A 27,554-nucleotide genomic window follows, 5' to 3' on the forward strand; every position below is an offset into this window, starting at 1 on the left:
CTTGGAAGAGGGAGTGGAAGGATTTCCCTTGAAATATCGAATGGAACGGAAATTACTCTGACGTCCCTTTTGTTTATTTCTCTTATCCTGAGGGAGGAAATTGCCCTTTCCTGCCCTAATGTCAGAAATTATTTCAGTCCCAGTTTAATAACCTGTAGGGAAGCATCCGTAATAAAGGAATTGGCCAACTTAATGGCCTTGATCCTATTCTGGATCCCTTCAAGGGGAGTGTCTGCCCTAATAGAATCAGACAACGCATCAAACCAGTATGCCGCCACACTAGTGTTGGTAGCAATGAACACTGCAGGTTGCCATTGTAAACCCTGGTGTACATACATCTTCTTGAGTAACCCCTCTAATTTTTTGACCATAGGTTCCTTAAAAGAACAACTATCCTCTATGGGAATAGTAGTCGTCTTAGCCAGAGTGGAAATCGCCCCTTCCACCTTGGGTACTGTCTGCCAAGACTCCTTGATAGAGTCTGCTATAGGAAACATATTTTTAAATAAAGGGGATGAGGAAAAAGGGATACCCGGTCTCTCCCATTCCTTAGCAATGATCTCTATAGCTCGATCTGGTACAGGAAAAACCTCCACCATGGAAGGTACATCAAAATATTTGTTTAGCTTACTGGATTTCTTAGGATCAACTACAACCGTGGTGTCGCTATCGTCCAGTGTAACTAAAAACTCCTTAAGTAACAGACGGAGGTGTTCCAGCTTAAACCTGAAGGATACAACTTCAGTATCAGCAGAAGGAATTACACTTAATCTGAGATTTCACCCTCAGATGCTACCAAAGTATCTTCCTCCTCAGGCTTCTAGGAGGGGGCATTCGAAATAGCAACAACTGCGTCAGTAACCTCACTTACTGAATGTTTACTTTTCCATTTGTTCTTTCCCTGCAGCATGGGAAAAGCAGACAACGCATCAGAAACCGTAGAGGACATGAGGAAAGCAATGTCTTGCAACGTAACTCCAGGTGGAGTTAGAGAGGAAGCGCAGGGCACTGCATGTGTGGGCAATAACATTTTGGACACTTGAGGAGAAAGCTGCGGCATATATTGAACATTGTCATTAGACTCCTAAACAGCATCCGCCTTAGACAATGGTTGGCTCAGAAAAAAGTCTATCCCTATAATTTAAAGTTCTCTCAATACATAAGGACTCAAAAGGGATTGGTGGTTCCACATTAGCATCAAAACATAAAGAACAATGAAACAAATTACCAAAAAAAAAAAAAACTAAAATTTTTTATAAAAATTAAAACACAAAAAAAGTTACTGCCTCTTTAAAAGTAACTTATTTTTTATATTTTTTTTGCAGTAAGGAACTAAATAGTGTTATACAAGTACTATTGACCACCTCTACACCTCAGCTTAGCTTTGCTGAGGTGCGTACCTGCCCTGCTGACACAGGATAGTATTCTCCAGTAATAGATCCGGAACGCGACTTGCAGCCCAATGATCCATATCTGACACAACCTATTGTACCCTCCGGTCACAGGAAGTGAAGGTGAAAATGGCGCTTTAAAGCAAACTGCCGCCTCAGTTAGCCCCGCCTATCGTGGGCGTCTAAAAAATTAACCTCACGGTCAGCATATTTTAAAGTCAAGCCGCCGGGAGAAGTTAAACCACATCAAACTGAGCCTAAATAAACCTTGTCAGCCCCAGTGCCTGCCATAATAATACTGCCTTTAAAATGTTCCCCCAAATATATGAGAAATTCATGTGTCCCGTAGTAAATAAAGTGCCCAATTTTTCCTGAGTTTCCCAGAAAAAATAAAGTCAGCACTTACCTCATAAATCTGCCAGGCAGCAAGGCAGCTCACTAGGTTTGAGAGGTCTTCTCCCTCACATGGACCTGTGTAAAAAGAGATAAAGACTGAGTAATCTTACTCAGGCTTTCAGTATTAGGGCAGCATTTACTACATGAGAGGCGCAGTGAGAATTATGCCCCACAAGTTCACATTGCTTGAAAGCCACCGCTGCTCTACTGAAGAGACTGATATGGACTACGGCTACACCCTAGGACAAAGCAGCACGATCTTGCACTACTTAAAAAATAATAAAATCTTGATTGAAGAATCTTTTCTAACACCTAACTTTACCACTTCCTTGCTCTAACATAGGCAAAGAGAATGACTGGGGTTGGAAGGAAGGGAGGTGACATTTAACAGCTTTGCTGTGGTGCTCTTTGCCGCCTCCTGCTGGGCAGGAGTGATATTTCCAATAGTAATTAGATGATCCGTGGACTCGTGTCATTAGAAAGAAAGGTAAATTAGACTGAACCTCCAAGGCACCGCTAATGCATCTATTACCTCCACCTGAGGATCCCTGGACCTTGACCCATATCTGGTAGCTTGGTATTGAGACGAGACGCCATGAGATCTATCTTTGGCGTCCCTCACTTGTTGCATATCTCCGCAAACACTTCGAGATGGAGAGACCATTCCCCCGGATGAAAGGATTCTCTGCTGAGAAAATCCGGTTCCCAGTGTCCACACCCGGAATGTGGATTGCTGACAGCGAACAGCTGTGCAGCTGTGGGCCTCCGCCCACTCCAGAATTTGAGATACCTCCCACATTGCTAGGGAGCTTCTCGTTTTCCTCTGATGGTTGATGTAAGCCACAGAGGTTATATTGTCTGATTGGAATCTGATAAACCAGGACGAACTCAGAAGAGGCCAAGCCTTCAGAACATTGAAGATTGCCCGAAGTTCCAGAATGTTGATAGGGAGAGAGTGTTCCTCCTGAGACCACAGGCCCTGTGCCTTCTTGGCACCCCAAATAGCTCCCCATCCTGATAGACTTGCATCCATAGTTACAATCTCCCAGGATGGTCTTAAGGATGTCCCTCGGGACAGATGATCTGGACAGAGCCACCAAAAGAGCGATTCTCTCGACCAGTTGTCCAGAGAGATATGTTGAGACAGATCCGAATGATCTCCGTTCAACTGTCTCAGCATGCACAGTTGCAGCGGTCTGAGACGGAACCTGGCAAAGGGAATGATGTCCATGCTGGACACCATGAGACCAATTACCTCCATACACTAAACCACAGAGGGCCTTAAGGAGGTCCGGAGGGCAAGACATGCCGAAGCAAGCTTGCAACGTCTCTAGTCTGTTAGAAATATCCTCATAGATATGGAGTCTATTATAAGACCCAGGAATTCTACCCTGGTGCTCGGAATAAGACGAAAAAATAGTGCTTGTACCAGAATATCGTCCAAGTAGGGAGCTACTGCTATACACCGGGTTCTGGCAATGGCTAGAAGAGCCCCTAGAACCTTTGTAAAAATTATTTGAGCAGTAGCTAACAAAACGGAACAACGAGTTAGTATCTGAATAAAGTACTATGTGGGATTAAATATAAAGAAAACAATAGGATATGATATATGTAGCTATTTGTTGTGACATTACTAGACACAATGGGAATGTCTGTCTAATAAAAAATAAGCAGAAATAAATGAGAATGTATATTATTATTATTATTATTATTATACTTTATTTATTAAGCGCCAACATATTCTGCAGCGCTGTCCATGGATACAATTCATTTAGATAAAACAATACAAGACTTGTAAGATACAGGACAAAATTTACAAACACATACAGGAGGGATTGAGGGCCCTATTCCCGTGGGAACTTACAATCTAGAAGGGTAGGAGGTTGAGAAACAGGAGGTGAGGACTGCAAGATTGAGAAGGATGTTAATACAGAGTTAGATGAGGGAAATGTTTAGGTAAGTGAAATTAATTTATTATTGAGTTGGGTGGTAGGCTTCCCTGAACAGAAAAGTCTTCAGGGAGCATTTAAAGGAAGAAAGATTATGGCAAAGCCTGACAGCACGAGGGAGAGTGTTCCAGAGGGTAGGTGCTGCACGACAGAAGTCCTGCAGTCTAGCATGAGAGGAGGTGATAGTTGCGGATGCAAGGAGCAGGTCATTGTTGGATCTTAGTGGACGGGCTGGAGTATACTTGTGTATTAGAGAGGATAGCTAGAGGGGAGCGGTGTTGGTGAGTTTTGTATGTAAGGGTTAGAATTTTGAATTTAATTCTGCTGTGAATGGGGAGCCAATGAAGGGACTCACAGAGAGGTACAGCAGATACAGATCGACGGGAAAGGTGGATCAGCCTGGCAGAGGCATTTAGGATGGATTGAAGGGGGGAGAGGCGGGAAAGAGGAAGGCCAGCGAGTAGGTTATTGCAGTAGTCAAGTCGGGAGATAACAAGGGAGTGGATAATTTGCTTTGTGGTGTCAGCGCTGAGAAAAGGGCGAATTTTGGAAATATTGCGTAGATGATTGCGGCAGTATGTAGAAAGCGATTGGATATGGGGGACGAAGGATAGGTTTGAGTCAAGTATAAGTATATACAAACTTGGCAAATAAGAGGTTAACCAAAAAATAAAATATAAATGGAAATTCAGTGTGAAAACACAAGAAAGGTTAATTGATCGGTATCCTTAGGCTTACAGGTGTTATTAAGTAATTGCAAACACAGAAACCACAGCAACTGGAAAATAAACAGCCATTTTTATATTGAAATACAGTCACTGTATAGATTTGAGAAATAGAACAATACCTTCGGAGATTTGATTCAAAATGTTCCCCTGGATTTGTGAAGGGAGACACAGGAAGGTGATGCCTGAGAGTGTTGACCTGAACCAGCAAAAAGGCAGTTTTCAAAATAAGATTTGTGGGTTAGCTTTAACTGAAAGTTACAGGCACAACATAGAGGAATCTAGAGAGAAAACAAAACAAAGTAGATGAGCCTGCTGATAAGCAACCAAATGATGACAGGAAACACAAAGATCCGATCAGTTGAAATTCCCTGAGGATATAAAGGAAGTTTAGACACACTGCTGCTATTTTACAGAAGCAATTAAACTGACTTGCATTAATCAAGCAAAGTTTGCTTGTCTGAACACAGCTGATAAAGGCAGTGTTCAGGGTAGGAGGAAGTACTTCCGTAAAGAGATTGGAATAGTCATGACAACTGGAAGTGCTGGTCCAGGAATGCAAACCTCAGGAACTGGAAGTGATCCCTGTGGATTGGAACGTCAAGGTAAGCATCCTTCAGATCTATAGTGGTCATAAACTGTCCTTCCTGAACTAAGGGAAGGATGGACCTTATCGTCCACATTTTGAACGAGGGGACGTTTAGAAATTTGCTTAAGCACTTTAGGTCCAGGATCGGGCGAAAATTTCCCTCCTTCTTTGGGACCATGAAAAGGTTTTAATACTATCCCAAACCTCATTCTGCGATAGGCACCGGGACAATGACCCCTAAGGAGGACAGATCCTGCACGCACCCCAGAAAGGCTTCCCTCTTTTCTGGTCTGAAAGACAGGCTTGAGAGGAGAAATCTGCCCTTGGGTGGATGAGACTTGAAACCTATATTGTATCCATGAGCTATGACCTCCAGGACCCATGGATCCTGCGCGTCCCTGAACCAAGCTCTGAAAAGAGCGACAGTCTGCCCCCTACATGATCCAGCGTCAGATCGGGGGCCGCCCCTTCATGCCGATTTAGTCTTGGCGGGCTTCTTGCTCTGTTTGGATTTATTCCAGGACTGAGCCGGCTTCCAAGTACTCTTGGTTTCCTCCGGCTTAGCAGAGGGCTGCTGTTGTTGGGATTTATCAGAACGAAAGGAACGAAAATTAGAACTTTGTCCCTTAGAGTTGTTCTTTTTATCCTTCGGTAGGAAGGCACTCTTGCCCCCCTGTAATCGTGGATATAATGGAGTCCAGGCCTGGACCAAATAAAATCTTTTCCTTAAAAGGGAGGAAGAGAAGTCTAGACTTAAAAGTCATGTCCGCAGACCAGGACTTCAGCCAGACACCTTAGCATTTAGGCGAATAATCTGCATGTTTGCATCACAGATAAAAGAATTAGCAATTCTTAATGATTTCATTCTGTACTGGATAACGTCAAGGGGACCCTCCACCTCGATCAATTCCAATAAGGAGTAGAACCACTAGGTAGCTGCTGCAGCAAACAAGGCAACAGCCGCTCCCGGTTGAAACAAGTATCCTGTATGTTGGAACATCTTTCTTAGCAAAGTTTCCATCTTCTTATCCATTGGCTCTCTGAACGACGAGCTATCCTCAAGTGGGATAGTAGTACGTTTGGCAAGCGTGAAGATAGCACCATCCACCTTAGGGACGGAATCCCACAATTCCGGGACCGGAAATAATTTTTTAAAGGAAGACGAAGGGGAAAAGGAAGATCAAATTCTGTCCCATTCGTTTTTAATAATGTTCACCATCTATACAGGTACAGGCACTACCCTGTCTGTGTACACTCTGTCTAATTTTGAAATCAAAGTTTCATCAGGCAGCTTGGCCTCTGGAACCTCTAATGTAGACAGGACCTCTTTTAGAAGGCTTAGAGGCAGCAGACTCCGACCCAGAAAGTTCATCCTCTGAAGCCTTAGAGCGTGACTCATCCTCGGATAACTGAGTCAGAACAGATAAATTCAATAAATCATATAGCAGGAGAGCTATGTTTAACCTTTCTCTTGCGTTTAGTGGGGCGAGGTAAAGCACTGAGGGCCTCAGACACCGCCGTACTTAACTGTGCAGTAAAATCTAATGGTAAAAGGTTCCCTCCAGATGGAGGATCAGGCGTGCTACGGGAAGCTGCATGTGTAGAAGGAGATGACTGATGGGTATGCACCTCATGGGATGGCGAGTCCTCAGAGGTGGACGGCTCAGTGGTACTAAAGGGGTTAACCTTCTTAGACCTAATAACATGTTTAAGGCATGTGGAACATAGTTGAGAGGGCAGGCATACCAAGGCCTCCTCACAATATAAACAGGTATAACTATTTGGAATAGAGGCAGTGCCCTCTAGTATCTTAAAATCCTCCATAGCTTAAGCTAATGACAGTAGGACACAGAAAATAAAACAATCTTTTTTATTTCTCAAAAAAACGGCACCGTTATACTCCCAATGGCTGGAGCACTCAGCACCTCCTAGGAAATTAAAGCAAGACCACTCCTGGAAACATGGTGCACAAGGCAGGTCCGCCCCTGCTATGAGAAAAAGCGTGCCAAGCTATAAGCTGCGCAGAGTTCAAAGTGAAAGTAAAAACCTGTGCGTTCCAGCCACATAACGAACAGTCTATGAGCCCAATAAATCTCACATATAAAGCAGCATTAAATCAAAGTATCACATTTGATTAATCCCCACTGTTCAATAATCCCTATCAGGAGATATTAACTCATGATTCTATAAAGATTAACGGAGCCACACTGTGACCCTGTCTTCTAGCGTTTTCAACATACGTAAAAAAATTGAAACAATCTTACCAGAATCCATGCTGTGGAACAGAAACACAGCCTCTCAAGTGTGACAGTCTTGTAGCATCGCTCCTGACATGGGCTTGAGTAAGAAAACAAGCAGGCAGTGAAACTCGTCAACACTGATTGCTTAGGAGCCGTTAGCAGGAAGTCTGGATGGGTTCACAGAAAGACTCTCCCTGCATCTCCAGGACCTAACTTTCGTCAATGCTCTCACTGAGAGGCTGACAAGACTACTTAAAACTCCAGTCCCATATCGAAGGGCAGATACCTTTCCTAAGGAACTACTCCAAATCTTCTGACACTTCTCTGTCATCCTCCTGTGATGAAAGGCAAATAATGATTGGGGGATAGGGGAATTGGGAGAGGTATTTAAGCCTTTAGCTGGGGTGTCTTTGCCTCCTCCTGGTCGCCAGGTTCAGTATTTCCCAACAGTAAGGAATATTGTCGTGGACTCTCCTTATATCAAGAAGGAAATCACATTTTATTTACAGTTGTACACGATTTTGAAGGTGCATACACACTTGCACGTTTAGTGAATTATAACTGCATGTTTGTGCTTAAAGTGAAGGCCAATTTTGATGAATTAGTGCCCGGTTTATAATAGTCCTATTAAAAACAAGGGCACTTTAATTCATCAAAATTTACATTTTTCTCGTTTTCTTCAAAAACTTACCTTTTAAACCTGACAGCCGCTCCAGCGATTCCCCCGGCCGTTGGAATCCTCTTCATGACGAACCTGGCTTCCTCCAATCATGGCTTCCCCCCCCCGAGGCAAAGCCGTGATTGGAGGAAGCCGGTTTCGTCATTTTGGACCAGCGAAGAGGGCTTGCGACGGGTGGAGAAAGCGCTGCAGCAGCTGTCAGGATAAAAAGATAGGTTTTTGAAGAAAGTGAAATGTCAATTTTGATGAATTAAAGTTCCCATGTTTTTAATAGGATTATTAAAAACCAGGCACTAGTTCATCAAAATTGACCTTCACTTTAAAGGCATCTTAATTACTATGAAAGCTATTGGCATTTTCCCAATTACCACTATCTAATATTTGATTGTAGACTTGTGAAAATGCTTGCATGAATCACTGGTGCTAGCATACGCTATACAGATGATAATGATGTCTAATCTATATAATGCAACCTACCTTTGTTAGCAGCATAAAGATGACATCACTGTTATCATCTCTGATGGCCTGAACGACCTTCTCATACAAATGCACAAAGTCCGTAGGAGAGGCCGCTGGAGTAAAATAAGGAGACAAAAGGGTGCACAGCCTCCTATTCTGCAAAATGGTATCCAGGACTGGTCTACATTCAGACTGAGTTCCACTTATAAAAACCTTTAAGTAAGAAGTGACACAGTTAACTTATAATGAACCGTCATATATAAAGCATTAACAAATAAATAGCTTCAGAGATCATTTCCCAGCCTCTGTTGCATGAACCCATTAAAGCGAAAGAAAGGTCAAAACTTAAACGTACTTAGGTGCGTTTCAATTTGTAATAGAAACATTTTTGCAATATACTTCCATTAGCAAAATTGCTTCTAGTAAAAGTTGGTTTTCAGTAGAATATATGCTATGAGGGCCCTGTGCACCAGTATTCAAATGCAACACCTTCTCAGAGTATCAGCAGTGGCTTGTATAACACAAATGATGTCTTCATAAAAACAATACACAGCCCTGCCAAGGATATAATGATGTAATCATAAAATGCACTGGGACATTTTTATTGCACAAATGCTGGTGTGTAACTACAAAGATGGTAATCAAATGGCTTATCTCCCACACCAGAAATACTGCCAAGCCAGTACTGAGCAGGACATACCCTGTGATTGGTTGATACCTGCATATGCTTCTTCTGACTGGATACATGGTCTGATCCTGCTCAGAAGAGCAAATGCTTTGTGGATCCTGATGGAACTTTAACTATATGTGTAATCCTTAATGCATTAGAGCACTTATTATTGGCATTAAAGGTAATTTATCAAATATGCTTTAAAAAATTAGGAGCAAGGGTGTAGTTCGGGATACATAAAAGTCCCAAAAGGTGCGCTTGTGATAACAGAGGGGAGAGGAGATCAGTAGTAAGGTCGCGCTCTTGATAGAACAAATCAGAAGAAACCTAGAAAGGAGAAAAAGAGACGAAACATAGAGTAGTATGGTAAGGAACGCCCGGCAGGCCCAGAGCCCCTAGCAGTGGCAACTCACCGAAGTGAGCGGCACAACCGGAGTGCCGTACAAGGCAGCACGGGACCCACAGAGTCGCCCGTAAGACTCAACCAGGCATATGGAAACGTCCGAGGTGATGTCAGATGACCAGGAGAACCAATCGGGAGGGACTATAGGAGAGGAATGGCCCAAAGGGAGACCCGACAGTCTCGATAAAAACCAGGAGCAAGGGATAGTATAAAAGTGTAAATTTATTGGTTACACGATTAGCAAAAAGTTTCTCAGCAAACAAATGCTGTTTCATAAGGCTGGATCAAGAGGCTGTTCTTCTCCTATAGCCCCTCCCGATTGGTCCTCCTGGTCATCTGACATCACGTTGGACGTTTCCTGACGCCTGGTTGAGTCTTATGGGCGACTCTGTGGGTCCCGTGCTTCCTTGTACGGCACTCCAGTTGTGCCACTCCCTTCGTTGAGTTGCCACTGCTAGGGGCTCTGGGTCTGCTACTGCCGGACGTTCCTTACCATACTACTCTATGTGGCGCCTCTTTTTCTCCTTTCTAGGTTTCTTTTAAAAAAAATAGCTGCTTCATTGCAAAACATCTGCATATAAAAGAAATGTTTTAAAGGGACAGTCAACACCAGAATTTTTGTTGTTTAAAAAGAAAGATAATCCCTTTATTACCCATTCCCCAGTTTTGCATAACCAACACAGTTATAATAATACACGTTTTACCTCTGTAATTATCTTTTATCTAAGCTTCTTCTGACTGCTCCCTTATTTCAGTTCTTTTGACAGACATGCAGTTTAACCAATCAGTGCTCACTCCTAGGTCACTTTACGTGCATGAGCTCAATGTTACCTATATGAAAGATATGAACTAATGCCCTCTAGTGGTCAAAATGTATTCAGATTAGAGGCAGTCTTCAAGGTCTAAGAAATTAGCATATGAACCTCCTAGTTTTAGCTTTCAACTAAAAATACCAAAGAACAAAGGAAAATTGGTGATAAAAGTAAATTGGGAAGTTGATTAAAATTGCATGCCCTATTTAAAACATGAAAGTTTTTTTCGGACTTGACTGTCCCTTTAAAAGGAATTCAAATTGTCATTTTATTGTCAAAATTTGCATTGTTTTGAAGTACAGGGACAAGCTTCTTGATCATTGTTAAGCTTGTCTTATATGCTGAATGAAAGAAAAAGTTAAAAAAAAATAAAAAAAATAAAAAAATTGGTGATGCAATTTAATTTTCATTACACATAATAAATTGGGAATTAAATTTTGAGTTTTCACGTTGCTTTCAGCTCAATTTCTTCTTTATTTTGCCCAGATTATATATTCTGATGCTGTCCAACCTTAGATCTGTTTAAAAAAATACCTATTCAAGAGATTAAAGATTTATAAATCACACAACTACACATACCTGACCCAGAATTTCAATACAAGAAGTAAAAAACTGCCGTGACGGAGGGTGTCGCTGGGTATCATCACACACGTACTCTACTACTGCAAAAAATGTCGCAATTCCAATCTTCTGAATTTCAAGAGGAGACTTCACTTTGAAGGAGTTCACCAGAGCCCTGTGTCAAATGTAAACATAGAAACAACTACAATGCTGAAAAGAATTCAACCATCTACATTTTATATAAATAAGAGCATAGGATGCATTACATGTAATACTTGTTTTATAGCACTTTTGCAGTCCTAGCAATTATTTGTTTTAAGCTACCTATTTTGGAAATTGTAGTTGTGATGTCAGGAACTAATTTGAGGATAATGTACTAAAATACAATAAAAAACAGCGCATTTCACAACTTGAAGGCAGTTTAATAAACAAGGAATTGAACCATGCTAAAATGCAATTTAGTCTGGTTTTACTCTTTTTGTACTAAAGTGCCTTTTAGTTGTGGATGCGCTGTTTTTTGTGCTGTGCTAGTGCATTATCTTGTATCCAGGAGACTTAAAGGGACAGTATACACTCATTTTCATATAACTGCATGTAATAGACACTACTATAAAGAATAAGATGCACAGATACTGATATCAAAATCCAGTATAAAACTGTTTAAAAACTTACTTAGAAGCTGCCAGTTTAGCTCTGTGGAAAAGGTAGCTGGAAAGCCCACTGCAAGTGGGAAATAAGACACTCCCCCCTCCCCCTTCTTTTGCATATGAAAAGACCCTTTACACAAACAGGAGCAAGCTGGAGTAGGTATACATCAGTATTCTCATAAAACTTTGGGGCTTGGTTAGGAGTCTGAAAATCAGTGCAATGTTATTTAAAAAACATAATTTATACTTACCTGATAAATTTATTTCTCTTGTAGTGTAGTCAGTCCACGGGTCATCCATTACTTATGGGATTATATCTCTTCCCCAACAGGAAGTTGCAAGAGGATCACCCAAGCAGAGCTGCTATATAGCTCCTCCCCTCACATGTCATATCCAGTCATTCGACCGAAACAAGACGAGAAAGGAGAAACCATAGGGTGCAGTGGTGACTGGAGTTTAATTAAAAATTTAGATCTGCCTTAAAAGACAGGGCGGGCCGTGGACTGACTACACTACAAGAGAAATAAATTTATCAGGTAAGCCTAAATTATGTTTTCTCTTGTTAAGTGTAGTCAGTCCACGGGTCATCCATTACTTATGGGATACTAATACCAAAGCTAAAGTACACGGATGAAGGGAGGGACAAGGCAGGAACTTTAAACGGAAGGAACCACTGCCTGAAGAACCTTTCTCCCAAAAATAGCCTCCGAAGAAGCAAAAGTGTCAAATTTGTAAAACTTTGAAAAAGTGTGAAGTGAAGACCAAGTTGCAGCCTTGCAAATCTGTTCAACAGAGGCCTCATTCTTAAAGGCCCAGGTGGAAGCCACAGCTCTAGTGGAATGAGCTGTAATTCTTTCAGGGGGCTGCTGTCCAGCAGTCTCATAGGCTAAACGTATTATGCTACGAAGCCAAAAAGAGAGAGAGGTGGCCGAAGCCTTTTGACCTCTCCTCTGTCCAGAATAAACGACAAACAGAGAAGAAGTTTGCCGAAAATCCTTAGTTGCCTGTAAGTAGAACTTCAGGGCACGGACTACGTCCAGATTATGCAAAAGACGTTCCTTCTTTGAAGAAGGGTTAGGACATAATGATGGAACAACAATCTCCTGATTGATATTCCTATTAGAAACAACCTTAGGTAAAAATCCAGGTTTAGTACGCAAAACTACCTTGTCTGAATGAAAAATCAGATAAGGAGAATCGCAATGTAAGGCAGATAACTCAGAGACTCTTCGAGCCAAGGAAATAGCCATCAAAAACAGAACTTTCCAAGATAAAAGCTTAATATCAATGGAATGAAGGGGTTCAAACGGAACACCCTGAAGAACTTTAAGAACCAAGTTTAAGCTCCACTGAGGAGCAACAGTTTTAAACACAGGCTTAATCCTAGCCAAAGCCTGACAAAAAGCCTGAACGTCTGGATTCTCTGCCAGACGTTTGTGTAAAAGAATAGACAGAGCAGAAATCTGTCCCTTTAACGAACTAGCGGATAAACCCTTTTCTAAACCCTCTTGTAGAAAAGACAATATCCTAGGAATCCTAACCTTACTCCATGAGTAACTCTTGGATTCACACCAATGTAAATATTTATGCCATATCTTATGGTAAATTTTTCTGGTAACCGGTTTCCGAGCCTGTATCAATGTATCAATAACCGACTCCGAGAAACCACGCTTTGAGAGAATCAAGCGTTCAATCTCCATGCAGTCAGCCTCAGAGAAATTAGGCTTGGATGGTTGAAAGGACCCTGAAGTAGAAGGTCCTGCCTCAGAGGCAGAGACCACGGTGGACAGGACGACATGTCCACTAGGTCTGCATACCAGGTCCTGCGTGGCCACGCAGGCGCTATCAGAATCACCGATGCTCTCTCCTGTTTGATCCTGGCAATCAGACGAGGCAGCAACGGAAAACGGTGGGAACACATAAGCCATGTTGAAAATCCAAGGGGCTGCTAGTGCATCTACCAGCACCGCTCCCGGGTCCCTGGACCTGGATCCGTAACAAGGAAGCTTGGCGTTCTGGCGAGAAGCCATGAGATCCAGTTCCGGTTTGCCCCAACGAAGAATCAGTTAAGCAAATACCTCCGGGTGAAGTTCCCACTCCCCCGGGTGAAAGGACTGGCGGCTTAGAAAGTCCGCCTCCCAGTTCTCCACGCCTGGGATGTAGATCGCTGACAGATGGCAAGAGTGAGACTCTGCCCAGCGAATTATCTTTGAGACTTCTAACATCGCTAGGGAACTCCTGGTTCCCCCTTGATGATTGATGTAAGCCACAGTCGTGATGTTGTCCGACTGAAATCTGATGAACCTCAGTGTTGCTAACTGAGGCCAAGCTAGAAGAGCATTAAATATCGCTCTTAATTCCAGAATGTTTATTGGAAGGAGTTTCTCCTCCTGAGTCCATGATCCCTGAGCCTTCAGGGAATTCCAGACTGCGCCCCAGCCTAGAAGGCTGGCATCTGTTGTTACAATCGTCCAATCTGGTCTGCGAAAAGTCATTCCCTTGGACAGATGAATCCGAGACAACCACTAGAGAAGAGACTCTCTGTTCTCGTGGTCCAGATTTAGTAAAGGGGACAGATCTGAGTAATCCCCATTCCACTGACTCAGCATGCATAATTGCAGCGGTCTGAGATGCAGGCGCGCAAATGGCACTATGTCCATTGCCGCGACCATTAAGCCGATTACTTACATGCACTGAGCTACTGATGGGCTTGGAATGGAATGAAGGACACGGCAAGCATTTAGGATTTTTGATAACCTGGACTCCGTCAGGTAAATCTTCATCTCTACAGAATCTATAAGAGTCCCTAGAAAGGGAACCCTTGTGAGTGGTAACAGAGAACTCTTTTCCATGTTGACTTTCCACCCATGCGACCTCAGAAATGCTAGAACTATCTCTGTATGAGACTTTGCATTTTGAAAACTCGACGCTTGTATCAGAATGTCGTCCAGGTACGGAGCCACCGCTATGCCTCGCGGTCTTAGTACCGCCAGAAGCGAGCCCAGAACCTTTGTAAAAATTCTCGGGGCCGTAGCTAACCCGAAGGGAAGAGCTACAAACTGGTAATGCCTGTCTAGAAAGGCAAACCTTAGGTACCGATAATGATCTTTGTGAATCGGTATGTGAAGGTAGGCATCCTTTAAGTCCACTGTGGTCATATACTGACCCTCTTGGATCATGGGTAGGATGGTTCGAATAGTCTCCATTTTGAATGATGGAACTCTTAGGAATTTGTTTAAGATCTTTAGGTCCAAGATTGGTCTGAAGGTTCCCTCTTTCTTGGGAACCACAAACAGATTTGAGTAAAATCCTTGCCCTTGTTGAAGCTTTGAAGTCCAGAAGGTATCCCTGAGATATAATCTCCAACGCCCAGGGATCCTGGACATCTCTTGCCCAAGCCTGGGCGAAGAGAGAAAGTCTGCCCCCCACTAGATCCGTTTCCGGATAGGGGGCCCTCTCTTCATGCTGTCTTAGAGGCAGAAGTAGGCTTTCTGGCCTGCTTGCCCTTGTTCCAGGACTGGTTGCTTTTCCAACCCTGTCTGTAACGAGCAGCAGTTCCTTCCTGTTTTGGAGCGGAGGAAGTTGATGCTGCTCCTGCCTTGAAATTACGAAAGGCACGAAAACTAGACTGTTTGGCCTTTGATTTGGCCCTGTCCTGAGGAAGGGTGTGACCCTTACCTCCAGTAATGTCAGCAATAATCTCCTTCAAGCCGGGCCCGAATAAGGTTTGCCCTTTGAAAGGAATATTAAGCAATTTAGATTTAGAGGTTACATCTGCTGACCAGGATTTAAGCCATAGCGCTCTGCGCGCCTGAATGGCGAATCCGGAGTTCTTAGCCGTTAGTTTGGTTAAATGCACAACGGCATCCGAAACAAATGCATTAGCTAGCTTAAGGGCTTTAAGCTTGTTCAAAGTCTCATCCAATGGTGCTGTGCGAATAGCCTCTTCCAGAGACTCAAACCAGAAAGCCGCTGCAGCAGTGACGGGCGCAATGCATGCAAGGGGCTGTAATATAAAACCTTGTTGAACAAACATTTTCTTAAGGTAACCTTCTAATTTTTTATCCATTGGATCTGAGAAAGCACAACTATCCTCCACCGGAATAGTGGTACGCTTGGCTAAAGTAGAAACTGCTCCCTCCACCTTAGGGACCGTCTGCCATAAGTCTCGTGTGGTGGTGTCTATTGGGAACATTTTTCTAAATATCGGAGGAGGGGAAAAAGGCACACCGGGTTTATCCCACTCCTTGTTAATAATCTCTGTAAGCCTTTTAGGTATAGGAAAAACGTCAGTACACACCGGTACCGCATAGTATTTATCCAGCCTACCTAATTTCTCTGGGATTGCAACCGTGTCGCAATCATTCAGAGCCGCTAACACCTCCCCTAGTAATACACAGAGGTTCTCAAGCTTAAATTTAAAATTTTAAATGTCTGAATCCGGTCTCCCTGGATCAGATCCGTCACCCACAGAATGAAGCTCTCCGTCCTCATGTTCTGCAAATTGTGACGCAGTGTCAGACATGGCCCTCATATCATCAGCGCGCTCTGTCCTTAACCCACAGCTATCACGCTTGCCTCTTAACTCAGGCAAATTAGATAATACTTCTTTCATAACATTAGCCATATCTTGTAAAGTGATTTGTAAGTGCCTTGATGTGCTTGGCGCCACAATCTCACGCACCTCCTGAGCGGGAGGCAAAGGTACTGACACGTGAGGAGAGTTAGGCGGCATAACTTCCCCCTCGTTGTCTGGTGATAATTTCTTTACCGGTAAAGACAGACTTTTATTTAAAGTAACATCAATACAATTGGTACACATATTTCTATTGGGCTCCACATTGGCCTTTAAACATAATGAGCAAGCAGATTCATCTGTGTCAGACATGTTTAAACAGACTAGCAATGAAGCTATCAAGCTTGGAAATTTCTTTCAATAAGTTTACAAGCAATATAAAAGACGCTGCAGCGCTTTTAAAAACACAAAAAAAAACTGTCACAGTTGAAATAACAACGAACTAATACGGTTATAGCAACCAATTTTAAACAGTAAATGTATGAAATTAGCAGAGGATTGCACCCATTAGCAAAAGGATGATTAACATCTCAATACCCAAAACGGATAATCAATTTAAGATTTAACGCTTTTCTCACAGTCACACTGTTACAGGTCTGCTGTGACTGATTACCTCCCTCAAAAATGAATTTTGAAGACCCCTGAGCTCTCTGGAGACGTCCTGGATCAAAAAGGAAGAAGCAGGAAGACTGTGCTAGAATTTTAACTGCGCAACAAAGCGCTAAAAAAAGGTCCCTCCCACTCATATCACAACAGTGGGAGACCTGATATAACAGTGTCTATGCAATACGTTAGCCATGTGGAAAAAAATCATGCCCAAAAAGATTTATCACCAAAGTACCTCACAAAACGAATAACATGCCAGTAAACGTTTTAAAAAACAACTTTCCAGTGTTATGCAAAGTTATCACTAAGCCTGCTACCAGTCGCTTCTACTGCAGTTAAGGCTCATACATTTATTTCAGTACTAACAGTATTTAAAGTTAAATTCTAGTCCCTAGAAAATAACTCAACTGCGCATACATTTATCAGCCTGATACCAGTCGCTACTACTGCATTAAAGGCTGTACTTACGTCATATGGGTAACAGCAGTGTTTTCATAGTCAATTCCATTCCTAGAAAATATTTTACTGCATATACCTCATTTGCGGGGGACCCCGCATGCTATTCCCTTCTCTGAAAGTACCCCACTCCTCAGAATGTGCGAGAACAGCCAGTGGATCTTAGTTACGTCTGCTAAGATCATAGAAAAAACGCAGGCAGATTCTTCTTCTAAATACTGCCTGAGAGAACAAACAGCACACTCCGGTGCTATTTTAAAATAATAAACTTTTGATTGAAGAATGTTACTCCTGTCTCCTCTCACAACCTCCTTTGTTGAGAATTGCAAGAGAATGACTGGATATGACATGTGAGGGGAGGAGCTATATAGCAGCTCTGCTTGGGTGATCCTCTTGCAACTTCCTGTTGGGGAAGAGATATAATCCCATAAGTAATGGATGACCCGTGGACTGACTACACTTAACAAGAGAAATAAGCAAAACTATACATTAAAAAAAACAAAAAAACTGTATGGGCTATATAAATAGATAATCTACAAAACATTTATGCAAAGAAAAAATGTGTGTATAATGTCCCTTTAAACAACTTTTGATAAGAGACTTCCACAACAAACGTCCAGCAGGGGATTACTACCTTGAGAGGACTGAGATTGACTGATCACAAATACAAGCTATTTATTTGAAGTAATACTGTATCAGTAATAGAAAATAATAGCAGCAGATATTGTATTACACTGCTAAAGAGACATTTGTATATGAATATCATTTTATTTTACACACACACACACATATATATATTCCAGAGAAAAAAGCGCACTCCAAAGGTCTTAATTTGAATCCCACTTTAATGTGTGAACGTTTTCGAGCCACAAAAGCTCGTCATCAGACAGGCGAAATATTTTGCCTGTCTGATGACGATCTTTTGTGGCTCGAAAACGTTCCCACATTAAAGTGGGATTCAAATTAAGACCTTCGGAGTGCGCTTTTTTCCCTGAAATATGCTGACTTTCTGCAGTAGTCAAGACTTTACTTAGAGTGGTCAGGAGTGCATTCTGCTTCTGTTCATATATATATATATATATATGTAACTTATTTTGAAAGACCAGTCTCATAGCATACTAACTAATCTGTTCTTATTAAGCACATTTTATATATATAAAATATATATATATATACACACACACACACACACACATATATATATACACAAATGGATCAAAATGAATAGTGTTGTTTATGACTAGGGTGCGCTTTAAGTACACACTGTATAGTATGTGGTACATATTGGAGTTGCAGTATGGGACTCAGGCAGTTGTAAAAAGATTGTAGGGTTAAAGGGAGGATTCAGTGCTGAGATACTGGCTGAGGCTGAGGCTGTACAGATTAGAGAGGAGACAAATAGACCCTGAAGGTTGTAAGGCTAAATGAGACCACAAGTTACAGTAATAAAGACTTTTCTCCTTCTCAAGTTGGTTCCAAGAGTAACGGAACAGTTCCCACTACTCACATATGAGTAAACCATTGCAACTACAGGGGCTAGAGGTTGGCTTGTAAAATATCTCTTCATTTAATATATTTCATTCTTCAGTTAATTTGTCTATTTAAATAAAGATTTCAAATACAGTCTAACTAGTTACAACCCCCCCCCCAAAAAAAAAACAGTAATCCTGCCCATGCAAAAGCTTTCAAAGACTATCATCTACTGTATCATCTGAGCCATTATAATGTATGAAAACTGCACACCCATCCTATTTCCTATAAGAGCTTCAGTGTATATGCAGCACCATCAGCAGGATTTATTGTGAATACTGAGGCGCCCTAAACACGCCCAGTAATGTTTCTATCATCTAATTGGCTAGAACTCGCCTTCTCTGAAATGAGACATTACAAGGACAGCTCAATAGTTGTCAAATATAAAATAAAGGACACACACACATTTAAATTATTTACTTTAACAAAAGCCAGCGAATACTTTAAAATCAGAACATATTGTAGCTTGATTTCATTAAGATATAGGAGATTTGCAAACACCTGTGATTAGATGATAACTCACGTTATAAAGTTTTCCAGGTGGACGGCGGTTTCTATAATATTGAGTGCTGTTGGCTTTGTGGCTTCAGCTTGTAACTGCTTCATCTCTCTTCGCAAGATATGCAGTTGCTGGCTTATTGCCTCGTCCATTTGCATGCCTTCAAACTGGGGAAGAGATCCAATACACCAAGTTAGTGCCAACATATAAAGACAAGCTCAATGAAACAAGAAACTAACTTACTTACAAGCATAACGGCAAACAAAAGTGCAAAAAAGAAAATGCTCCAATATAAAAACTAAATTTATGCTTACCTGATGAACTGATTTCTTCTATGGTAAGACAAGTCCACGGATTCATCCTTTACTTGTGGGATATTATCCTCCTGCTAACAGGAAGTGGCAAAGAGCACCACAGCAGAGCCTTACCATAGAAGAAATCAATTTATCGGGTAAGCATAAATTTAATTTTCTTCTATAAAGGTAAGACAAGTCCACGGATTCATCCTTTACTTGTGGGATACAATACCAAAGCTACAGGACACGGATGAAAGGGAGGGACAAGACAGATGGTTAAACAGAAGGCACCACTGCTTGAAGAACTTTTCTCCCAAAAATAGCCTCTGAAGAAGCAAAGGTATCAAATTTGGAAAATTTGGAAAAGGTATGAAGCGAAGACCAAGTCGCAGCCTTACAAATCTGTTCAACAGAAGCATCATTTTTAAAAGCCCATGTGGAAGCCACCGCTCTAGTAGAGTGAGCTGTAATTCTTTCAGGAGGCTGCTGTCCAGCAGTCTCGTATGCCAAACGGATGATGCTTTTCAGCCAAAAAGGCAAGAGAGGTAGCCGTAGCTTTTTGACCTCTACATTTTCCAGATTAGACAACAAACAATGAAGATGTTTGACGGAAATCTTTGGTCGCTTGCAAGTAAAACTTTAAAGCACGAACCACGTCCAAGTTGTGCAATAGACGCTCCTTCTTAGAGGAAGGATTAGGACACATAGAAGGAACAACAATTTCCTTATTAATATTCTTATTAGAAACAACCTTAAGAAGGAATCCAGGTTTGGTACGCAAAACCACCTTATCAGCATGGAAAACAAGATAAGGCGAGTCGCATTGCAATGCAGATAGTTCAGAAACTCTTCGAGCCGAAGAGATAGCAACTAAAAACAGAACTTTCCAAGATAGAAGCTTAATATCTATGTAATGCATAGGTTCAAACGGAACCCCTTGAAGAACCTTAAAAACTAAATTCAAACTCCATGGCGGAGCAACAGGTTTAAACACAGGCTTGGTTCTAACTAAAGCCTGACAGAACAACTGAACGTCTGGAACATCTGCCAGACATTTGTGCAGTAGAATTGATAAAGCAGATATCTGTCCCTTTAAGGAACTAGCTGATAGCCCCTTCTCCAATCCTTATTGGAGAAAGGACAAAATCCTAGGAATCCTGATCTTACTCCATGAGTAGCATTTGGATCCGCACCAATAAAGATATTTACACCATATCTTATGATAAATTCTCCTGGTGACAGGCTTTCGAGTCTGAATCAAGGTATCTATGACCGACTCAGAGAACCCCCGCTTGGATAAGATCAAGCGTTCAATCTCCAAGCAGTCAGCCGCAGAGAAACTAGATTTTGATGCTGGAACGGACCTTGAATCAGAAGGTCCTGTCTCAGTGGCAGAGTCCATGGTGGAAGAGATGACATGTCCACCAGGTCTGCATACCAAGTCCTGCGTGGCCACGCAGGTGCTATCAAAATCACTGAAGCTCTCTCCTGTTTGATTCTGGCAATCAAACGAGGAAGGAGAGGAAATGGTGGAAACACATAAGCCAGGTTGAACGACCAGGGTACTGCTAGAGCATCTATCAGTACTGCCTGAGGATCCCTTGACCTGGACCCGTATCAAGGAAGTTTGGCATTCTGACGAGACGCCATCAGTGCCCCATTGCTGAATCAATTGAGCAAACACATCCGGATGGAGTTCCCACTCCTCCGGATGAAAAGTCTGACGACTTAGAAAATCCGCTTCCCAGTTCTCCACTCCTGGGATATAGATTGCTGATAGATGGCAAGAGTGAGTCTCTGCCCATTGAATTATTTTGATAACCTCTATCATCGCTAGAGAACTCTTTGTTCCCCCCTGATGATTGATATATGCTACAGTCATGATATTGTCCGACTGGAATCTTATGAATCTGGCCGGCGCCAGCTGAGGCCACACCTGAAGCGCGTTGAATATCGCTCTCAGTTCTAGAATATTTATCCGGAGGAGAGCCTCCTCCTGAGTCCACAATCCCTGTGCTTTCAGGGAATTCCAGACTGCACCCCAGCCCAATAGGCTGGCGTCCATCGTCACTATGACCCACGCTGGCCTGCGGAAACACATTCCCTTGGACAGATGATCCTGTGACAACCACCAAAGAAGAGAGTCTCTGGTCTCTTGGTCCAGATGTATCTGAGGAGATAAATCTGCATAATCCCCATTCCACTGTTTGAGCATGCAAAGTTGCAGTGGTCTGAGATGCAAGCGAGCAAACGGAACTATGTCCATTGCCACTACCATTAAGCCGATTACCTCCATACACTGAGCCACTGACGGGCGGGGAATGGAATGAAGAGCTCGGCAGATGGATAAAATTTTTGATTTCCTGACCTCCGTCAGAAAAATTTTCATATCCACCGAATCTATCAGTGAGACTTGGCTAGTTGGAAAGTTGACGCCTGGATTAAGATATTGTCCAGATAAGGCGCCACAGCTATGCCCCGCTGCCTTAGAACCGCCAGAAGGGACCCTAGGACCTTTGTGAAAATTCTGGGAGCTGTGGCCAACCCGAAGGGAAGAGCCACAAACTGGTAATGCTTGTCCAGAAAGGCGAACCTGAGGAACTGGTGATGATCTTTGTGGATAGGAATGTGTAGATACCTATCCTTTAAGTCCACGCTGGTCATATATTGACCCTCCTGGATCATTGGCAAAATAGTCCGAATGGTCTCCATCTTGAAGGATGGGACCCTGAGAAATTTGTTTAGGATCTTGAGATCCAAAATTGGTCTGAAGGTTCCCTCTTTTTTGGGAACCACAAACATATTAGAGTAGAACCCCTGCCCCTGTTCTGTTTTTGGAACTGGGCAGATCACTCCCATGGTATATAGGTCTTCTACACAGCGTAAGAACGCCTCTCTTTTTGTCTGGTTTACAGACAATTGAGAAAGATGGAATCTCCCCCTTGGGGGAGAATCTTTGAAATCCAGAAGATACCCCTGGGTTACTATTTCTAAAGCCCAGGAGTCCTGAACGTCTCTTGCCCAAGCTTGAGCGAAGAAAGAAAGTCTGCCCCCTACTAGATCTGGTCCCGATGGGGGCTACCCCTTCATGCTGTCTTGGTGGCAGCAGCGGGCTCCTTGGCCTGTTTACCCTTGTTCCAAGTCTGGTTCGGTCTCCATACTGACTTGGACTGAGCAAAATTCCCCTCTTGCTTTGCGACAGGGGAAGAGGTAGAGGGACCACCTTTGAAGTTCCGAAAGGAATGAAAATTATTTTGTTTGGTCCTCATCTTATTCGTCTTATCCTGAGGAAGGGCATGGCCTTTCCCTCCAGTGATGTCTGAAATGATATCTTTCAGTCCAGGCCCGAATAGGGTCTTACCCTTGAAAGGGATGGCTAAAAGCTTAGCTTTTGATGACACATCAGCAGACCAGGACTTAAGCCATAACGCTCTACGCGCTAAAATGGCAAAACCTGAATTCTTCGCCGCTAATTTAGCCAATTAAAAAGCGGCATCTGTAATGAAAGAATTAGCTAGCTTGAGAGCCCTAATTATGTCCAGAATATCATCTAATGGGGTCTCAACCTGAAGAGCCTCTTCCAGAGCCTCAAACCAAAAGGACGCTACAGTAGTTACAGGAACAATGCACGCTATAGGTTGGAGAAGAAAACCTTGGTGAACAAATATTTTCTTCAGAACACCCTATAAATTTTTATCCATAGGATCTTTGAAAGCACAACTCTCCTCGATAGGTATAGTTGTATGCTTAGCCAGGGTAGAAATAGCTCCCTCCACCTTAGGGACCGTCTGCCACGACTCCCGCACGGCGTCAGATATGGGAAACATTTTCTTAAAAGTAGGAGGGGGAGCGAACGGAATACCTGGTCTATCCCACTCCTTAGTAACAATTTCCGAAACCCTCTTAGGGACCAGAAAAACATCAGTGTAGGCAGGAACCTCTAGGAATCTGTCCATTTTACACAATTTCTCTGGAACTACAATAGGGTCACAATCATCCAGAGTCGCTAAAACTTCCCTGAGCAATAAGCGGAGGTGTTCTAATTTAAATTTAAAAGCCGACATATCTGAATCTGTCTGAGGGAACATATTTCCTGAATCAGAAATCTCTCCCTCAGCCAGCAAATCCCTCACTTCAGAACATTGTGAGGGTACATCGGATATGGCTAATAAAGCGTCAGAGGGCTCAGCGTTTGTTCTCACACCAGACCTACTGCGCTTCCCCTGCAACCCAGGCAGCTTAGATAAAACCTCTGTGAGGGTAGTATTCATAACTGCGGCCATATCTTGCAGGGTGAAAGATATTACACGCACTAGAAGTACTTGGCGTCGATTGTGTGGGGGTTAACGGTTGTTACACTTTAGTAGCTAAAATATGTTCTTTACAATTTATTGACCTTTCAGTGCATGGGGGACACATTCTAAGTGGAGGTTGCACAATGGCTTCTAAACATATTGAACATCGACTTTTCTCAATGTCAGACATGTTGAACAGGCTAGTAATGACTACAAACAAGCATGAAAACACTTTATTTAGTGAAAAAAATAACAATCTTAAAAAACAGTACTGCGCCTTTAAGAGGAAAAAAAGCATACACGTTCTGCAAAACAGCCTAAACATGCACCAAATTTTTCAGAATTTTGTATGTAGACACAATATAGGTAGTTAAGATTGCACAACAAAAATTTTAACAATTAACCCCTTAATTTGAAAACTGGATCTAAAATAGACCCAGATCCGGAAAAAAAAAAAAAAAAACCTCTCAGCACCTTGCCACAGCCCTGTTGTCGCCCTACCTGCCCTCAGGGATCGAAAATGTGGGGTAAAAGCTTCGATTTGGCCCAAAACATACACCAGGGCCCTCAGGAGTTAGAGCTTGCTGATCAAACTAACTGCGCATCTAAGGCGCGAAAATAGGCCCCGCCCATCTCACTCAATGTCTCCATAGCCTTACAGAACCGCACCAGAGCGGTTATAACTAGCCATGTGGGTTCTGAGACCCAAAAGTTAAACCATGTGTGCCCTTAATAAAGCTGCCCAAAACGTTATTGCCCACAAAAACGTTAAAGCACTCCCAAGTCAAAAAATGTTTGCTCCCAAACATTTGTAATTCAGTGTCAACCATATTTGTAATTGGCCACATATGCAAGCTAAGTAATGCCCTTCTTTTAGCTTTAGGATTACTGCTTACCCTTACCCTCCTGGGTATAATGTCAGCCTTTCTGAAATACACAGTCTCTCCAGAAAAATATGACTGAACATACCTCACTGCTATATAGCATGAAAATGTTCGTCACACTGAAGTTTCTTGTACCCCTCAGCCTCTGTGGGAACTGCACTGGATCTTACTGACAAATGCTAAGATCATCAGCGTCCAGGCAGAAGTCTTCATCCATCTGCTGCCTAAGAGTAAATAGTACACACCGGTACCATATAAAATAAAAAACTCTTGCTTGAAGAAATTAAAAACTAATATTTTATCACGTCTTTCACATTACCCTTCCTAGTACTTAGAGTAGGCAAAGAGAATGACTGGGGGGTGGAGCTAAGGGAGGAGCGCTCTGCTGTGGTGCTCTTTGCCACTTCCTGTTAGCAGGAGGATAATATCCCACAATTAAAGGATGAATCCGTGGACTCGTCTTACCTTTATAGAAGAAACAGCATTTTATTATTGCACTGTTGCATGTATATAACTATGTATTAAAGGGTTAAACACATAGTTACAGTATGCTACAGAGCAGCAATGCACTATGGGGAGTTAGCTGAATAAATCTGGTAAGCCAATGACATAAGACAAATATGTGTATTCACCAATCACCAGTTAGCTCCCAGTGGTGAACTGGCACTTTTTTTTTTTTATACAAAGCATACTAAAAGTACAAAGTGAATTTGAAAATATTAGTGAATTTAAAAAGTGTCTTAAAATTAAATGATCAATCTGAATTATGAAAGTTTAATTTTGACTTTATTTTTATCATTTTAGTAATTTCAATTCCTAAGCATATCAGTAATTATCAGCATTCAAAATATGTGGGATGATCCCAATAAGGGAAAATATGAAGAAAACATTGTTCAAATTTAATCTGAAAGTAATACAGCTGTATCAATTATGTGCTTCCTATTAATGCTCATTGGCTGACAGTACATCCTAAATCTGTTGGCACTCTACAAATATTGGCAAGAGTCCATGAGCTAGTGACGTATGGGATATACAATCCTACCAGGAGGGGCAAAGTTTCCCAAACCTCAAAATTCCTATAAATACACCCCTCACCACACTCACAATTCAGTTTAATGAATAGCTAAGTAGTGGGGTGATAAAGAAAGGAGTAAAAAGCATCAACAAAGGAATTTGGAAATAATTGTGCTTTATACAAAAAAAAAATCATAACCATCATAAAAAGGGTGGGTCTCATGGACTCTTGCCAATATGAAAAACAGAATTTATGCTTACCTGATAAATTACTTTCTCTTGTGGTGTATCCAGTCCACGGATTCATCCTTTACTTGTGGGATATTCTCCTTCCCTACAGGATGTGGCAAAGAGAGCACACAGCAGAGCTGTCCATATAGCTCCCCCTCTAGCTCCACCCCCCAGTCATTCGACCAAAGGTTAGGAAGAAAAAAGAGAAACCATAGGCTGCAGTGGTGACTGTAGTTTAAACAAAAAATTTTTTACCTGACTCAATTGCCAGGGCGGGCCGTGGACTGAATACACCACAAGAGAAAGTAATTTATCAGGTAAGCATAAATTCTGTTTTCTCTTGTAAGGTGTATCCAGTCCACGGATTCATCCTTTACTTGTGGGATACCAATACCAAAGCTTTAGGACACGGATGAAGGGAGGGAACAAGACAGGTACCTTAAACGGAAGGCACCACTGCTTGCAAAACCTTTCTCCCAAAAATAGCCTCCGAAGAAGCAAAAGTATCGAATTTGTAAAATTTGGCAAAAGTATGCAGTGAAGACCAAGTCGCTGCCTTACAAATCTGTTCAACAGAAGCCTCATTTTTAAAAGCCCATGTGGAAGCCCATGTGGAAGCCACTGCTCTGGTAGAATGAGCAGTAATAGTTTCAGGAGGCTGCTGGCCAGCAGTCTCATAGGCCAAACTGATGATGCTTTTCAGCCAAAAGGAAAGAGGTAGCAGTCGCTTTCTGACCTCTCCTCTTACCAGAATAGAAACAAGGAAGATGTTTGTCTGAAATCCTTAGTTGCTTGTAAATAGAACTTTAAAGCACGAACTACATCAAGATTGTGTAACAGACGTTCCTTCTTCGAAGAAGGATTAGGACACAGAGAAGGAACAACTATTTCCTGGTTAATATTCTTGTTAGAAACAACTTTAGGAAGAAAACCAGGTTTGGTACGCAAAACTACCTTATCTGCATGGAACACCAGGTAAGGTGAATCACACTGTAAGGCAGATAATTCTGAGACTCTCCGAGCAGAAGAGATAGCTACCAAAAACAAAACTTTCCAAGATAACAACTTAATATCTATGGAATGTAAAGGTTCAAACGGAACCCCTTGAAGAACTGAAAGAACTAGATTTAGACTCCATGGCGGAGCCATGGGTTTATTAACAGGCTTGATTCTGACTAAAGCCTGAGTAAACGCTTGAACGTCTGGTACCTCTGCAGACGCTTGTGTAAAAGGATAGATAGAGCAGATATCTGTCCTTTTAAGGAACTAGCTGACAATCCTTTCTCCAATCCTTCTTGGAGGAAAGACAATATCCTGGGAATCCTAATCTTACTCCATGAGTAACCCTTGGATTCACACCAACAAAGATATTTCCGCCATATCTTATGGTAGATTTTCCTGGTGACAGGCTTTCTAACCTGAATCAGAGTATCTATAACTGACTCAGAGAAACCACGATTTGATAGAATTAAGTGTTCAATCTCCAAGCAGTCAGACGCAGAGAAATTAGATTTGGATGCTTGAACGGACCCTGTATTAGAAGATCCTGCCTCATTGGCAGTGTCCATGGTGGGACAGATGACATGTCCACTAGGTCTGCATACCAAGTCCTGCATGGCCACGCAGGCGCTATCAGAATCACCGAA

General features: G+C 42.2%; 1 protein-coding gene across 1 annotated transcript in view; it reads right to left on the reverse strand.

The window, feature by feature from the left end:
• EPG5 (ectopic P-granules 5 autophagy tethering factor) overlaps positions 1 to 27,554 on the reverse strand; it is a 404,912-nt gene that overhangs the window by 139,474 nt on the left and 237,884 nt on the right. The window contains 3 exon segments of the mRNA XM_053701063.1: positions 8,447 to 8,641; positions 10,893 to 11,049; positions 19,213 to 19,355. Coding sequence (XP_053557038.1) covers positions 8,447 to 8,641; positions 10,893 to 11,049; positions 19,213 to 19,355 — 495 coding nt within the window.

The sequence above is a fragment of the Bombina bombina genome, chromosome 2 (genome assembly GCF_027579735.1).
Source record: "Bombina bombina isolate aBomBom1 chromosome 2, aBomBom1.pri, whole genome shotgun sequence".
NCBI classification, from domain to species: domain Eukaryota; kingdom Metazoa; phylum Chordata; class Amphibia; order Anura; family Bombinatoridae; genus Bombina; species Bombina bombina.